This window comes from Cydia amplana, chromosome 9, assembly GCF_948474715.1.
Source record: "Cydia amplana chromosome 9, ilCydAmpl1.1, whole genome shotgun sequence".
NCBI lineage: Eukaryota > Metazoa > Arthropoda > Insecta > Lepidoptera > Tortricidae > Cydia > Cydia amplana.
Window position 1 is genome coordinate 15,505,576 of NC_086077.1, and position 15,142 is coordinate 15,520,717.

The 15,142-nt window shown below is 48.4% G+C and overlaps 2 protein-coding genes across 2 annotated transcripts in view; one reads left to right on the forward strand and one right to left on the reverse strand.

The window, feature by feature from the left end:
* Positions 1-10,972, forward strand: part of LOC134650854 (TATA-binding protein-associated factor 172) — a 60,590-nt gene extending 49,618 nt beyond the window's left edge. The window contains exons 19-26 of the mRNA XM_063505787.1: positions 1,497-1,662; positions 2,736-2,865; positions 3,344-3,517; positions 4,039-4,206; positions 5,182-5,330; positions 6,080-6,338; positions 10,002-10,177; positions 10,726-10,972. Coding sequence (XP_063361857.1) covers positions 1,497-1,662; positions 2,736-2,865; positions 3,344-3,517; positions 4,039-4,206; positions 5,182-5,330; positions 6,080-6,338; positions 10,002-10,177; positions 10,726-10,972 — 1,469 coding nt within the window. The remainder of the gene's footprint in view (positions 1-1,496; positions 1,663-2,735; positions 2,866-3,343; positions 3,518-4,038; positions 4,207-5,181; positions 5,331-6,079; positions 6,339-10,001; positions 10,178-10,725) is intronic.
* Positions 1-15,142, reverse strand: part of LOC134651204 (nucleolar protein 12-like) — a 136,064-nt gene that overhangs the window by 57,563 nt on the left and 63,359 nt on the right. The window lies entirely within an intron of this gene.

A 15,142-nucleotide genomic window follows, 5' to 3' on the forward strand; every position in this document is an offset into this window, starting at 1 on the left:
CGTAGTAGTGATAACCCTGACGTACAACTGCTACAGATTTGCTAGCTCGGTTGCGAGGTATGTATATTATCTAAGTAGGTACATATGGTGAAGTATTAAGATGTTTCATTCCACTTACCCGTCATCAACTCCAAATTTTGTAAACATTGTCGTTTTTCAGCTTGAATCGCCTCGTGCTGACTTTTTACAAGTGTAAAATTATTCGTCATGCGGAAAAGTAACTCCCGCACGCCGGTTTTGTAAGGTTTCACCATGTTTATTCCGTTCATCACAAAACACAATGAATATTTAAACGATTTTGACAAACATATACCATAGTGCATGACGTTTACTGACTGCTTAAAAACATTGCCATATGTAGTTTTTTAATTCGATGTCAAATTATTGCGCTGCAGACTTTCTTTGGTTTGTCTCTACGTACTTACCTCTCTGAAACCACTGGTAGTTTAAAAAACGACAATTCACCGTTTAATGTTGAATTTAAACAACCGTCCACTGAACAGTTATAATAACTTTTTTTGTTTCTCCATTATTGCACAAAAAAGTTCACAGACGCGTGTCTCAAGCGGTTGACACTCGCGCTCGCACTGGTCCCAACCGGTCCGAGAATTCGTGTCTGTGAGCAGTGTCTATGTGTGCGTTGCTCGAGTGCACTTTGTATGTAGATTGATTTCTGTACTATATCTGTTTTGTGTCTATACTCACTACATTCTCATCATTTCAGCCTTCATAGCTCAAAAATTACTCCACGTCTATTGTGCCGTGAGCACTGACAATCCAACCTCTAGACTGAGCTTAGGCCAATTCTTTCATGAAACCGATGCTGCCAATAATACCGGGGTGCGGGGGGACGAGGTCCGGTGAAAGACACGGACCAATCACGGCAAGGGATTGACTCGAAGATGGAGTAACGCTACCGTATGTGTGGCAGAGGGGGTAGCGCGATTATGCTATGTCTAGAGGTTGGATTGTCTGTGGCCGTGAGGGACTGTACAGCGCGCAGCTTGACAAAGTCTAATGATTATTGTAATGCCGCCCAAGAGGTTCTCAATAGCGGGAAATCATGTACCTATGGGTTATGTTCAATGCTGCAGGCGGGGTATATCTATGGATAAAGGATACCTGTCAATGGTATGTAAGTATCAGTCGTATGGGCCGTTTGACCATCTTAATGGGGTTGGCCGTTCGAAGTATTTAGCAGATGGCGCCATCATAGCTTGCCCTGTCAATCCCTTGTTTTTTAATGTCCTGGATGACAGCCCTTTAAGCCAAATCTCATAGAAAAAGGGGCAATCTATGATGGCGCCATCTATGCAAACCTTTGACAGTTGCCAACCCCATTTCATCCAGAAATTACCAACCTTTTGAATGTCGACTATAGTTAACGGACGCTAGACGCTTCTTTCGTCTGTAATGCCCTACCTATCGTATACTAAGTTCGTTAGAAGCCGTATCTCCTTATTCCAAAAAAATACAATAGTTTGTTTTTTTCCCAGGGCACTGGGTGTTCGAAGTGAACAAGTTCATCTCCAGCAAGTACCTTAAGCCGCTGCAGTACGTGGGCCCGCCGGTGGAGCGCGAGCGGCTACGCGGCCACGTCAAGAACTTCAACCTGATCGTCGCCTCCTACGATATCGTGCGGAAGGACATCGACTTCTTCAGGTGGGTCCACAGACAAGACATCCTCCACACTCACAGACAATCCAACCTCTAGACATAGCATACTCGCGCTACCCCCTCTGCCACACATACGGTAGCGTTACTCCATCTTCGAGTCACCACACGGGATTCGCTCACCTCGTCCCCCCGCACCCCCGTATTTTTGGCAGCATCGGTTTCATGAAAGAATTGGCCTAAGCTCAGTCTAGAGGTTGGATTGTCAGTGTCCACACTGAACATATAGCGCTACCCCCTCTGCCACAAATATACGGTAGTTTTACTCCAATTTCGAGTCAGTGTCTTTGTGTAACGTCCGTGTCTTTGAACGGACCAATCACGGCACGGGACTCGCTCACCTCGTCCCCCGCACCCCAGTGTTTTTGGCAGCATTGGTTTCATGAAATAATTGCTCCAAACTCCGTCTAGAGGATTCCTAGTCTATGGGTGGGTCTATCTTTAGGATATCCTATTTAATTTCAACTTTATACTATGAAATAAAAGATAGAGTTTCTGTCTTGTTGTACGAGGGAGTTAAAAGGCTGGCCCAGTGGCGATTACTCCACCGACAAGAGCATAGCTTGATTGATGATGACTGTGAAACCTGCTATTATGGACCTGCCTGAAGGAAAAAACAGAACTAGTAGTAGGCAACTTGACGCTAAAACAGGTGTTGCCTTCTACAAATTTACGAACACTGCCTATTAACATAATTATATTATTTTTGCAAAATATTGTTACTAATAATGTGTGTGACTACTTTACAATAGCCCAGTCTTATTGTCCACCCAAACTTCAATCAATAGACCGATATACTGTTCACTTTTTCTACAATAGTCCCAAATATCCCAATGCCTGCTGCGACCGGTTCATGGGTTCATTGTTGCGCCTGTGAACGGGTTCCAGCAGGCGTTCTACATGACATTAAAGCTCTCCAAAGGGCCTCCACGTGTTGAATCTATCTCCTCTATCCCCACGCAAGCCTATCACGACCGGGATTTATAGGCCCGTGAAGTCCAAAATGTGTGTGACACTTTGGAAGAGTTTATTTATTTTTTGACTTATTTGTTTGTCTTCAGCGCCATCAAGTGGAACTACTGTATCCTGGATGAGGGCCACGTGATCAAGAACGGCAAAACCAAGGCGTTCAAAGCCATAAAGCAACTAGTCGCTAATCATAGGTTAATATTGTCCGGAACACCCATACAGGTTAGTACATATGAAAATATTGATATTACATTACTAACACGTTCGCTGCGGCGTTGGATAGATTCTATAGTATATAAACTTATGGTGTTATTCATAAACGGCTGCTAACTTAATCAGTTGATGATCGTCGTTTGTCCCTATCCGTCGTTATGCCATAGAGAGGGACAAACGACGATCATCAGCTGATTCACTTAGCAGTCGTTGATGAATAATGCCGTTAATCTGCATGATTAACAATTGCCGCGGCGAAGATCTTGGGGTGATTTTTATGTTACACAAAAATATGTCAATTGATCTTATTTCACTCGAACTCAAAAGGTTCTTGCTATTTTCTCTTTCAAGTGAAGCATTCTTAGCTGGTATATTAGACTTTACAGATCCGCCAGTTTTCGTCCACTATATTTTACACACCACTTTTTTTTTTAAATAGTTTTATGCAAGCAGCGAAGCAGCCCTAAATACATTGATGATCTTTCAGAACAACGTGCTGGAGCTGTGGTCGCTATTCGACTTCCTGATGCCCGGCCTGCTCGGCACGGAGCGGCAGTTCACGGCGCGCTACTCTCGCCCCATCCTGCTCGCGCGCGACGCCAAGGCCACGCCGCTGCAGCTCCAAGCGGGCGCACTCGCCTGCGAGGCTCTGCACCGACAGGTACCTTATTACCACGACCTAAGGTCCATTACATACCACACGAACAGTTCACCGCGCGCTACTCTCGCCCCATCCTGCTCGCGCGCGACGCCAAGGCCACGCCGCTGCAGCTCCAAGCGGGCGCACTCGCCTGCGAGGCTCTGCACCGACAGGTACCTTATTACCACGACCTAAGGTCCATTACATACCACACGAACAGTTCACGCGCAACGCCAAATCCACATCGGTACTGCTAAGAGAACCTGAGACCCAAGAAAATTAATCTACTAAAAATATCGGCGCTTTACTACCGAAGCCTTAATTCCGAGACTGTCGTGAGAAAAATGTTGTGTAGGTACTCAGTCCTTGATCTGGACGCTAACGCGGGTCGATAAGCAAGCGTTTAGAGATAGAATTCCATCAAATGTATGTAATGTCGCTCGTCGCGCGACTGCCCCTTGTCATCCAGTCCGCGGGCTTATCACCGAGAAATATACAACGCCATTATGTAATCCGGGATCTAACATCGTGACTCCTTCCAGGTGCTCCCGTTCCTACTGCGGCGCGTAAAAGAAGACGTGCTAAAAGAACTCCCGCCGAAGATCACCCAAGACTACTATTGCGAGCTGTCACCTCTCCAGAGGCGCCTGTACGAGCAGTTCAGCAAGCACCTGCCGCCGCAGGTCACCCGCCAGCAACACGTGTTCCAGGTCGGTATTCTGTACACCCGGGCTAGCTAACATCACACGAGACTACTACTGCGAGCTGTCACCTCTCCAGAGGCGCCTGTACGAGCAGTTCAGCAAGCACCTGCCGCCGCAGGTCACCCGCCAGCAACACGTGTTCCAGGTCGGTATTCTGTACACCCGGGCTAGCTAACATCACACGAGACTACTACTGCGAGCTGTCACCTCTCCAGAGGCGCCTGTACGAGCAGTTCAGCAAGCACCTGCCGCCGCAGGTCACCCGCCAGCAACACGTGTTCCAGGTCGGTATTCTGTACACCCGGGCTAGCTAACATCACACGAGACTACTACTGCGAGCTGTCACCTCTCCAGAGGCGCCTGTACGAGCAGTTCAGCAAGCACCTGCCGCCGCAGGTCACCCGCCAGCAACACGTGTTCCAGGTCGGTATTCTGTACACCCGGGCTAGCTAACATCACACGAGACTACTACTGCGAGCTGTCACCTCTCCAGAGGCGCCTGTACGAGCAGTTCAGCAAGCACCTGCCGCCGCAGGTCACCCGCCAGCAACACGTGTTCCAGGTCGGTATTATGTATGGCTAACCAAGCTTCTGGCTATGGCTGAAAGAAAACACTAGTACGAGATATTTTCAAAGTAGTGAATATATTGACGGTTCTCACTGCACCGACCTTGACATTTTTTTGTTGTTGACTGGTAGAGAATGCCACGAGACATTTCCGCCATTTGTACTTTTTTTGATGTGCCATAAAGTCACTACATAGTATAAAACAAAGTCGCTTCCCGCTGTCTGTCTGTCCCTATGTATGCTTAGATCTTTAAAACTACGTAACGGATTTTGATGCGGTTTTTAAATAGATAGAGTAATTCAAGAGAAAGGTTTATGTATAATTTGTTAACTCGTGCGAAGCCGGGGCGTCTGCTAGTTTAATAAAGAAATATTGCAATTGTTAAAAACTTTAAAATGTTTGTCTCGTTCCAGTTCCTCCACTACCTGCAGAACGTGTGCAACCACCCGAAGCTGGTGCTGACGCCGGAGCACCCCGAGTACAGCAAGGTGCAGCAGCAGCTGGCCGCGCAGCGCTCCAGCCTCGACGACATCGACCACGCCGCCAAGCTGCCCGCTCTCAAGTACCACTTTAGCATTCTTTATAGCGAGGCAACTCCAGCCTGGGATATGTCACCATTTATACCACAGAACACTATTAAAGAGGTTAGAATGGCTATCGCGCGCAAGGTGTCGCCGCTCGTTCCTCTCCACATTTACTAACACTCGCGCAACGGTAGTAAAAACTAGCTAGCGCCTTGTGTGCGTGGTGAATGGATACGCCTCCTTTAGATAGATTTGATGTCTGGCTTCTTAATCTGAAGGTTATTGTGGCGTAAAAAGGCATGTTTACTTCGTTTTCGGTCAGAATGGGCGAGTAGCATGCGAGCGTTTGCTCAAAAACGGCGGCGACACGTACCCTGCTCGCATCGCCATTCTAACTTGTTCTGTGATTTATACAGTAATCTTTTGGGTTACTGTATAAAGCGGTTGGGTAGCGTGCGTACGACCAACATGGCTTCATCTCTGCGCCTGCGTCTTCCTTTCTATCGCCGCGGCCGTTAAGTACATACGATTACGCGCGGTTGCATAATTAAATGTAATCCGCAGCTTGCTTCCGCTATTGCATTCGCCGATATGTATGGGCTTTTATTGAAGTTTAACGCAGATTTTTGTGACTTGAAATTCTTTATGCCTAATACGGGTCTTTAATTTACTATGATTGATTATAATTTGCTACATATCTGTCCAAAATGAGACGAGCGGTCGCATATTTACTAGGGTCTTTCTAGGTTTTTAGCACTCAAATTTAAACCTGTATTTGTATTCACAGGCAACTCCTCCTAGACTGCGGCATCGGCGTGACTCCAGACGCCGGCGACACCGGCGCAGTGGTCTCCCAGCACCGCGCGCTCGTGTTCTGCCAGCTGAAGAAGATGCTCGACATCGTGGAGCGGGACCTGCTGCAGAAGCACCTCCCCTCCGTCACGTACCTGCGGCTGGACGGGTCCGTGCCGCCGCAGCAGCGCCACGCGCTCGTCACCAGGTTCAACAACGACGTGTCCATCGACCTGCTGCTGCTGACCACCACGGTGAGACCTCTTACAGAAGCACCTCCCCTCCGTCACGTACCTGCGGCTGGACGGGTCCGTGCCGCCGCAGCAGCGCCACGCGCTCGTCACCAGGTTCAACAACGACGTGTCCATCGACCTGCTGCTGCTGACCACCACGGTGAGACCTCTTACAGGAGCACCTCCCCTCCGTCACGTACCTGCGGCTGGACGGGTCCGTGCCGCCGCAGCAGCGCCACGCGCTCGTCACCAGGTTCAACAACGACGTGTCCATCGACCTGCTGCTGCTGACCACCACGGTGAGACCTCTTACAGAAGCACCTCCCCTCCGTCACGTACCTGCGGCTGGACGGGTCCGTGCCGCCGCAGCAGCGCCACGCGCTCGTCACCAGGTTCAACAACGACGTGTCCATCGACCTGCTGCTGCTGACCACCACGGTGAGACCTCTTACAGAAGCACCTCCCCTCCGTCACGTACCTGCGGCTGGACGGGTCCGTGCCGCCGCAGCAGCGCCACGCGCTCGTCACCAGGTTCAACAACGACGTGTCCATCGACCTGCTGCTGCTGACCACCACGGTGAGACCTCTTACAGAAGCACCTCCCCTCCGTCACGTACCTGCGGCTGGACGGGTCCGTGCCGCCGCAGCAGCGCCACGCGCTCGTCACCAGGTTCAACAACGACGTGTCCATCGACCTGCTGCTGCTGACCACCACGGTGAGACCTCTTACAGAAGCACCTCCCCTCCGTCACGTACCTGCGGCTGGACGGGTCCGTGCCGCCGCAGCAGCGCCACGCGCTCGTCACCAGGTTCAACAACGACGTGTCCATCGACCTGCTGCTGCTGACCACCACGGTGAGACCTCTTACAGAAGCACCTCCCCTCCGTCACGTACCTGCGGCTGGACGGGTCCGTGCCGCCGCAGCAGCGCCACGCGCTCGTCACCAGGTTCAACAACGACGTGTCCATCGACCTGCTGCTGCTGACCACCACGGTGAGACCTCTTACAGAAGCACCTCCCCTCCGTCACGTACCTGCGGCTGGACGGGTCCGTGCCGCCGCAGCAGCGCCACGCGCTCGTCACCAGGTTCAACAACGACGTGTCCATCGACCTGCTGCTGCTGACCACCACGGTGAGACCTCTTACAGAAGCACCTCCCCTCCGTCACGTACCTGCGGCTGGACGGGTCCGTGCCGCCGCAGCAGCGCCACGCGCTCGTCACCAGGTTCAACAACGACGTGTCCATCGACCTGCTGCTGCTGACCACCACGGTGAGACCTCTTACAGAAGCACCTCCCCTCCGTCACGTACCTGCGGCTGGACGGGTCCGTGCCGCCGCAGCAGCGCCACGCGCTCGTCACCAGGTTCAACAACGACGTGTCCATCGACCTGCTGCTGCTGACCACCACGGTGAGACCTCTTACAGAAGCACCTCCCCTCCGTCACGTACCTGCGGCTGGACGGGTCCGTGCCGCCGCAGCAGCGCCACGCGCTCGTCACCAGGTTCAACAACGACGTGTCCATCGACCTGCTGCTGCTGACCACCACGGTGAGACCTCTTACAGGAGCACCTCCCCTCCGTCACGTACCTGCGGCTGGACGGGTCCGTGCCGCCGCAGCGGCGCCACGCGCTCGTCACCAGGTTCAACAACGACGTGTCCATCGACCTGCTGCTGCTGACCACCACGGTGAGACCTCTTACAGAAGCACCTCCCCTCCGTCACGTACCTGCGGCTGGACGGGTCCGTGCCGCCGCAGCAGCGCCACGCGCTCGTCACCAGGTTCAACAACGACGTGTCCATCGACCTGCTGCTGCTGACCACCACGGTGAGACCTCTTACAGAAGCACCTCCCCTCCGTCACGTACCTGCGGCTGGACGGGTCCGTGCCGCCGCAGCAGCGCCACGCGCTCGTCACCAGGTTCAACAACGACGTGTCCATCGACCTGCTGCTGCTGACCACCACGGTGAGACCTCTTACAGAAGCACCTCCCCTCCGTCACGTACCTGCGGCTGGACGGGTCCGTGCCGCCGCAGCAGCGCCACGCGCTCGTCACCAGGTTCAACAACGACGTGTCCATCGACCTGCTGCTGCTGACCACCACGGTGAGACCTCTTACAGAAGCACCTCCCCTCCGTCACGTACCTGCGGCTGGACGGGTCCGTGCCGCCGCAGCAGCGCCACGCGCTCGTCACCAGGTTCAACAACGACGTGTCCATCGACCTGCTGCTGCTGACCACCACGGTGAGACCTCTTACAGAAGCACCTCCCCTCCGTCACGTACCTGCGGCTGGACGGGTCCGTGCCGCCGCAGCAGCGCCACGCGCTCGTCACCAGGTTCAACAACGACGTGTCCATCGACCTGCTGCTGCTGACCACCACGGTGAGACCTCTTACAGAAGCACCTCCCCTCCGTCACGTACCTGCGGCTGGACGGGTCCGTGCCGCCGCAGCAGCGCCACGCGCTCGTCACCAGGTTCAACAACGACGTGTCCATCGACCTGCTGCTGCTGACCACCACGGTGAGACCTCTTACAGAAGCACCTCCCCTCCGTCACGTACCTGCGGCTGGACGGGTCCGTGCCGCCGCAGCAGCGCCACGCGCTCGTCACCAGGTTCAACAACGACGTGTCCATCGACCTGCTGCTGCTGACCACCACGGTGAGACCTCTTACAGAAGCACCTCCCCTCCGTCACGTACCTGCGGCTGGACGGGTCCGTGCCGCCGCAGCAGCGCCACGCGCTCGTCACCAGGTTCAACAACGACGTGTCCATCGACCTGCTGCTGCTGACCACCACGGTGAGACCTCTTACAGAAGCACCTCCCCTCCGTCACGTACCTGCGGCTGGACGGGTCCGTGCCGCCGCAGCAGCGCCACGCGCTCGTCACCAGGTTCAACAACGACGTGTCCATCGACCTGCTGCTGCTGACCACCACGGTGAGACCTCTTACAGAAGCACCTCCCCTCCGTCACGTACCTGCGGCTGGACGGGTCCGTGCCGCCGCAGCAGCGCCACGCGCTCGTCACCAGGTTCAACAACGACGTGTCCATCGACCTGCTGCTGCTGACCACCACGGTGAGACCTCTTACAGAAGCACCTCCCCTCCGTCACGTACCTGCGGCTGGACGGGTCCGTGCCGCCGCAGCAGCGCCACGCGCTCGTCACCAGGTTCAACAACGACGTGTCCATCGACCTGCTGCTGCTGACCACCACGGTGAGACCTCTTACAGGAGCACCTCCCCTCCGTCACGTACCTGCGGCTGGACGGGTCCGTGCCGCCGCAGCAGCGCCACGCGCTCGTCACCAGGTTCAACAACGACGTGTCCATCGACCTGCTGCTGCTGACCACCACGGTGAGACCTCTTACAGAAGCACCTCCCCTCCGACGTACATTGGGCTGTTGGCGTGGCACGGCAATTCTTAGGGCTCATTTAGACGGTGCGAGAACTCGCATGCGAGTTTCATTACATTGCGTTATTTGATCGATCGGCTGAATTGTTATAACCTCAATGGTCCGCAATGTAACTAAAATCGCATGCGCGTTCGCGCGCCGTCTAAAGGAGCCCTTGTTTTGTAATTTTTTTACTCGTATGCACGATTTCGTCGGACTCATTTGTTTCTCTCGAGATGTATACTTGCAGCTTTATCGTTGTTACTAAAGAAAACTCGTATAATTCCAGGTGGGCGGTCTGGGGCTGAACCTGACGGGCGCGGACACGGTGATCTTCGTGGAGCACGACTGGAACCCCATGAAGGACCTGCAGGCCATGGACCGCGCGCACCGCATCGGCCAGCGCCGCGTCGTCAACGTCTACCGCCTCGTCACCCGCGCCACGCTCGAGGAGAAGATCATGGGGTACACACTCACACACACACATGCTACTCTAATCATCAACCTAAAACGAGACCGTACCGGGTGCAAAATGCTAAAGCGGCGGCGGTTAGCGGAGCCTCATTGCACGTCGCTCAAATAGGAAAGAATCAAAAGATTCTCCCGACGCCACGTGGCACGCCTTGGGGTGGTATTCCACCTGTCAAATTTCTTTGTCCAATATTTATTTGCGTCTCACATTGTGCTTAATGAGAGAGTGAGACGCAATGCAAATTGGACCAAGACACTGGACAGGTGGTTATCCAACGCACCGCTCGCTGCTAAGAACATCGGCTCGTCCGGTTCACATTTAGCTCCTTACTATCCGATTTATAATTCTTCTTCTGGACCTGGGAGACCTTTAATCGTATTTACTATACTATTACCCTGTAAATTGCAAAATATGCCATGATTTAAATGTTAATTAAAGCGAAGCTATGTATTAAAGACAACCCCTATTTCAGTGAAGTGCAACATTGATACCGAGGTCTCAATAAATATCCAAGTAACTCGTCAATATCATTTGTTCCCAGATTACAAAAATTCAAGCTCCAGACGGCGAACACGGTGATCAGCAGCGAGAACGCGGCCATCGAGACCATGGGCACCGAGCAGCTGCTCGACCTGTTCCAGCCCTCCCCCCCCGCCCCCCACGCCGCCCACACCCCCTCCCCCGGGCCCTCGCTGGAGGCGCTGCCCGACCTGTGGGACGACCGCCAGTACGAGGAGGAGTATGACATGTCACACTTTATTAGGGGACTCAACACGCTGAAGGAGTAATAGGCTACATGACTAATTTTTTTTTATGGTATCAATCGATTGGGTTTGTTTTTAGGATCAAATGTCTATATGGGACCCATTGCATTAAAGTAACAGAAAAGTCAGAAATTGTAGTCAAAGTCGGACAGTCGCACTTCACTCGCGAAACGCCCTATACAAAACGGCCAGAGGCCGTGACGTCATCGCCTATCTTGTAGTATGGGCAAAACAAGAAAATTGCGTTTTTGTCGGTGAAATATTGCGTTTATGTATATAGTTGCGATACAATATTTTTTTGGATGAAATGTAAGGAATCGAATGGTACCCTTACTTTTATCGTTTTTGGAAGTTAAAAAAAAATTAAATTTTGAAACTTTCAGGTCCTGTATTTTTGTAATTTTTCAATATTTTATTTTAATATCCACATTATTGTGATAAATTGCTCGTTTGCTATCTATTTTACTAGATTTTGTTATAAAATTCAACATGTGTCATCATCCCTATTGTAGAGGCTTACACCAAATCTTAGGCGGTCCTCGCGTGGCGTATCACACGCCGCTCTAATGTGCGAGCGGGATGTACATGGATAGCGCTGTCTCGCTCAGGGCGTCGGCGTGGCGTGAGCGGGTACCATCGTATTTAAATTCCGTCGCGCGCGTCCGCGCTAGTTAGCAACCCGCTCCGTACAACCATACAGTCACCTGCAATAATATGTTACTCTTTGAAGGCCGCTAAAATATGTGACACGCTCTTATGGCTCTACAAATAAGATCGTGTCAGATATTTTTGCGGCCTTCGTTGTGTAACATTTTATTGCAAGTGACCAGCTAGCAGACGCCCCTCGCATGCCGGAGCGGCGTTCGGATCTGTATCAGAGGGGTAACCGCATTATGTAAGGGCTGTTCGAATATTTATATCCGTGATTTCGGTTTTAATTAGTAAGGTTAGTAATGGAGTACCAACATCACACAAAAATGCGAGATAAGTTTTCAAAAATTTAATTGCTAAGTTTTCAAATATGCGCGTGCGCCCAAAAATACGTTGTCGATTTTTTTCACTGCGGCGTATTGTTGATAATTTTAACAAACGTTTGTGTTTGTGTAGCAAAATTAAAGGAGTATATGTTAAATATAATACGATTTTCTTTTGTGAAATGATTGTAGTTTTGATTTTTAATTACATTATCTAAAATAAGTGTAAGAAAAGCATATTAAAAAAAAATTGTCAACGTATTTTTTGACCTGTGAAAATGTCGATCTTCGCTAAGAAATTCGAATGCAATTAATTCACCTGGCGTGATCATGATATGTATAGAGTTATTCTATAAATGCACTCACCATTTATTAAATAATTAGCAACACGAATACGTAATAATTTAGTAAAGCAAAAAACTGTCTGAAAGTAATTAAAGAGCCTGCACAGAGTGGTCTCTGTTTAAATGTATGTTAAGTTTATGGACGTACTTGAAGTTTTTATTAACTAGACATTGATAGCCAAAAGAAACACAGTTTTTAAAGTCAGACCGAGAAAAGTCTGCAGCGATTTTGATAGTCCACGCAAGTGTCATTTTAAACGTCAAACTTCTATGAATTTATGACGTGTAAATAACACTTGCACTGCGTGGGCTATCAAAATCGCTGCAGACTTTTCTTGGTCTAACTGGGCGTTTTTTTTTAAGTTGTCCCCTACTCTTTGTTTTTTCAAATTTGGGATTTTTTATGTCATTTCTACTCAGAATCACGAGCTCTTTCTATCCTAATAGGAGAAAAAAAGTGTCCCAAAATTTCCATACATTTTTCGGTCTTTCCATTCCGCGACCGCCAAACAAAGTCTATGAAAACTGGTGACGGAATGGAAATAAAAACCTTAGAGGACACTTTTTTTCTCCTATTAGGATAGAAAGAGCTCGTGATTCTGAGTAGAAATGACATAAAAAATCCAAATTTTGAAAAAAAAAAGTGTAGGGGACAACTTAAAAAAAAACGCCCAACTCTATAAAGTAGCGTTTATAGAAGCAAACACAGCTTTAGCAAGTTGCCTTAGTAAATGTTGTACTGAGATATCGCTGTTTATTATGAATAAATAATAAATATATCAAATGTTAAAACCATGATCAGAGGGCCTACTGCAAAAAAAGAAAATCGAAATTCGTTATCTGCCTCTCTGTCAATCTTCTATATTCACGCGAAAGAGAGGCAGATAACGAAATTTCGATTTTCGTTTTTTCCTGTAGACCCTCAGTTTTGGCATTTTTTTTTAATTAATAATGAAGGATTATAATATAATGTCTAATTCATTTCCGAGCCTTACACGCACTTCCAAAAAATATTTGCACTAGGTGTCTTTATTAGGTAATGCCAAAAGATTTGCACTAGGTGTCTTTTATTAGGTAAGGTGAGTTCGACTAAGATCGGACACCGGGTAAGATCGTATGATTCAAATTTCTGCCTGTTGCGGGGCTTTTTTTTAATGCTGGCAAGGTGATGCAATGCCCGGGACAAAGCAGCGCATTGCATCACCTTGCCAGCATTAAAAACAAAGCCCCGCAACAGGCAGAAATTTGAATCATACGATCTTACCCGGTGTCCGATCTTAGTCGAACTCACCTTAATGCCAAAAGATTTGCACTAGGTGTCTTTATTAGGTAATGCCAAAAGCACTTATATTTGTAGCGATTTGTACGTTTTGAATACATGCTTAAAGTAAATAAGTATTGTATTCACATCATTCGAAAAATAATTATAAACATGTTTGATAGTATTGGGGCGTGAAAAGGCGTATTCTAGATAATCTAGAATTCTACATGATAAAAGTTCTGTTCCACTAGTCTAGAGTATAATGTACTAAATACCAGTAGGCTATAATTACACGAAACTTAAAGGACAGCGGCTACTGATGTGCCGTCGCAAAGTTTCCAAAATTTCCAAAATAAGGGTCATTACATACCTACTAATTGACTTGGTCCTTTGGTGAGCCATGAGAATATTGATAAGTATGATATCGTTTTGTACAGTCAAGGTCCTAAATATGTATGTAATTCCTATTCTTTTAAATGGTATACATATTTGACTTCACTGTACCTCTGCTATAAGGGCGCGTTTACACTGGGCCACCTGACGCATTCGACAGAAGCGTGTTTAAAATGTTTAGTTTATTTGATTATATAAGTTTGAATACCTTTATTAAACGCCAATAACATCGCAAATTGTGATTCTCTAGCTTACACGAGTAAGTTCCTTATATAAGAAATACCTCACTTCTTCTCTTTATTTATTGTTAGAACTAAGAAAGACAGTCATTGATTTAGTCATTTTCGTAGATTTAGAGTGTGTTACGCTTAGTTATTATTGTACCTGCTCAAATAAAAACGAACTTTTGACTTGACTTTTGTTTGCAATATTTCAGTTCTACTTCAATAGTGTTGGGCATTAAAAAAATCCTTACCCCGTTATGGTTACTTTTGTTTTTGTATGTGTGTAAATGTGTTTGAAATCAAATAAATAAATATGTTTTGTGAACAATTTATGTGTTATAATTTAAGTAATCCCCATGAATTAATTAATTATACGTATATAACACACCGAAATGAAAAGATCAATCTTTCGTGAAGGACAGAACATACACAATACGGGGAAATTAAAACACGATGTAATCTTCTTGACAACATACTAAAAACAACCTACGTTATTTAGTCGGGTTCATTGTTGCCCACCAAGCTTTACACACCAAAGCTTGATGGGCAACAATAATATTGTAAAACTTTTGTTTGTTACATTACGGAAACACCATTTCCAAATCGTGTTGGTATATTACAATGACTAGCAGAAATTATGATCTTGTCCCTTTTTTGGGCGACACTCTCATTTCTCATTAAGTTGCGTATATAGCAATTTTCAAAGGAATATTCCTTAAGATGCAGGAGGTTAAAAAAACTGAGGCTTTAAAAGTCTTTAACGTAATGGACCCTATAATGGACGTGGAACCGGTAATGGGACATAAAACCACAAATCCTCTAAAATAAGTATGTAAAAGTAGTTTATAAACACTGGCAATATTTTACCATAAATAAGAGTCATAGAGCTGTTTAAGTTTGACTTTTTATTAATTTCGGTTAATTTTTAAGAAATTGGCGCCAACCCAAAAGTTGTCGTGTCACTGGAAAATATAACCAGTAAGAATTCTTAACAACTT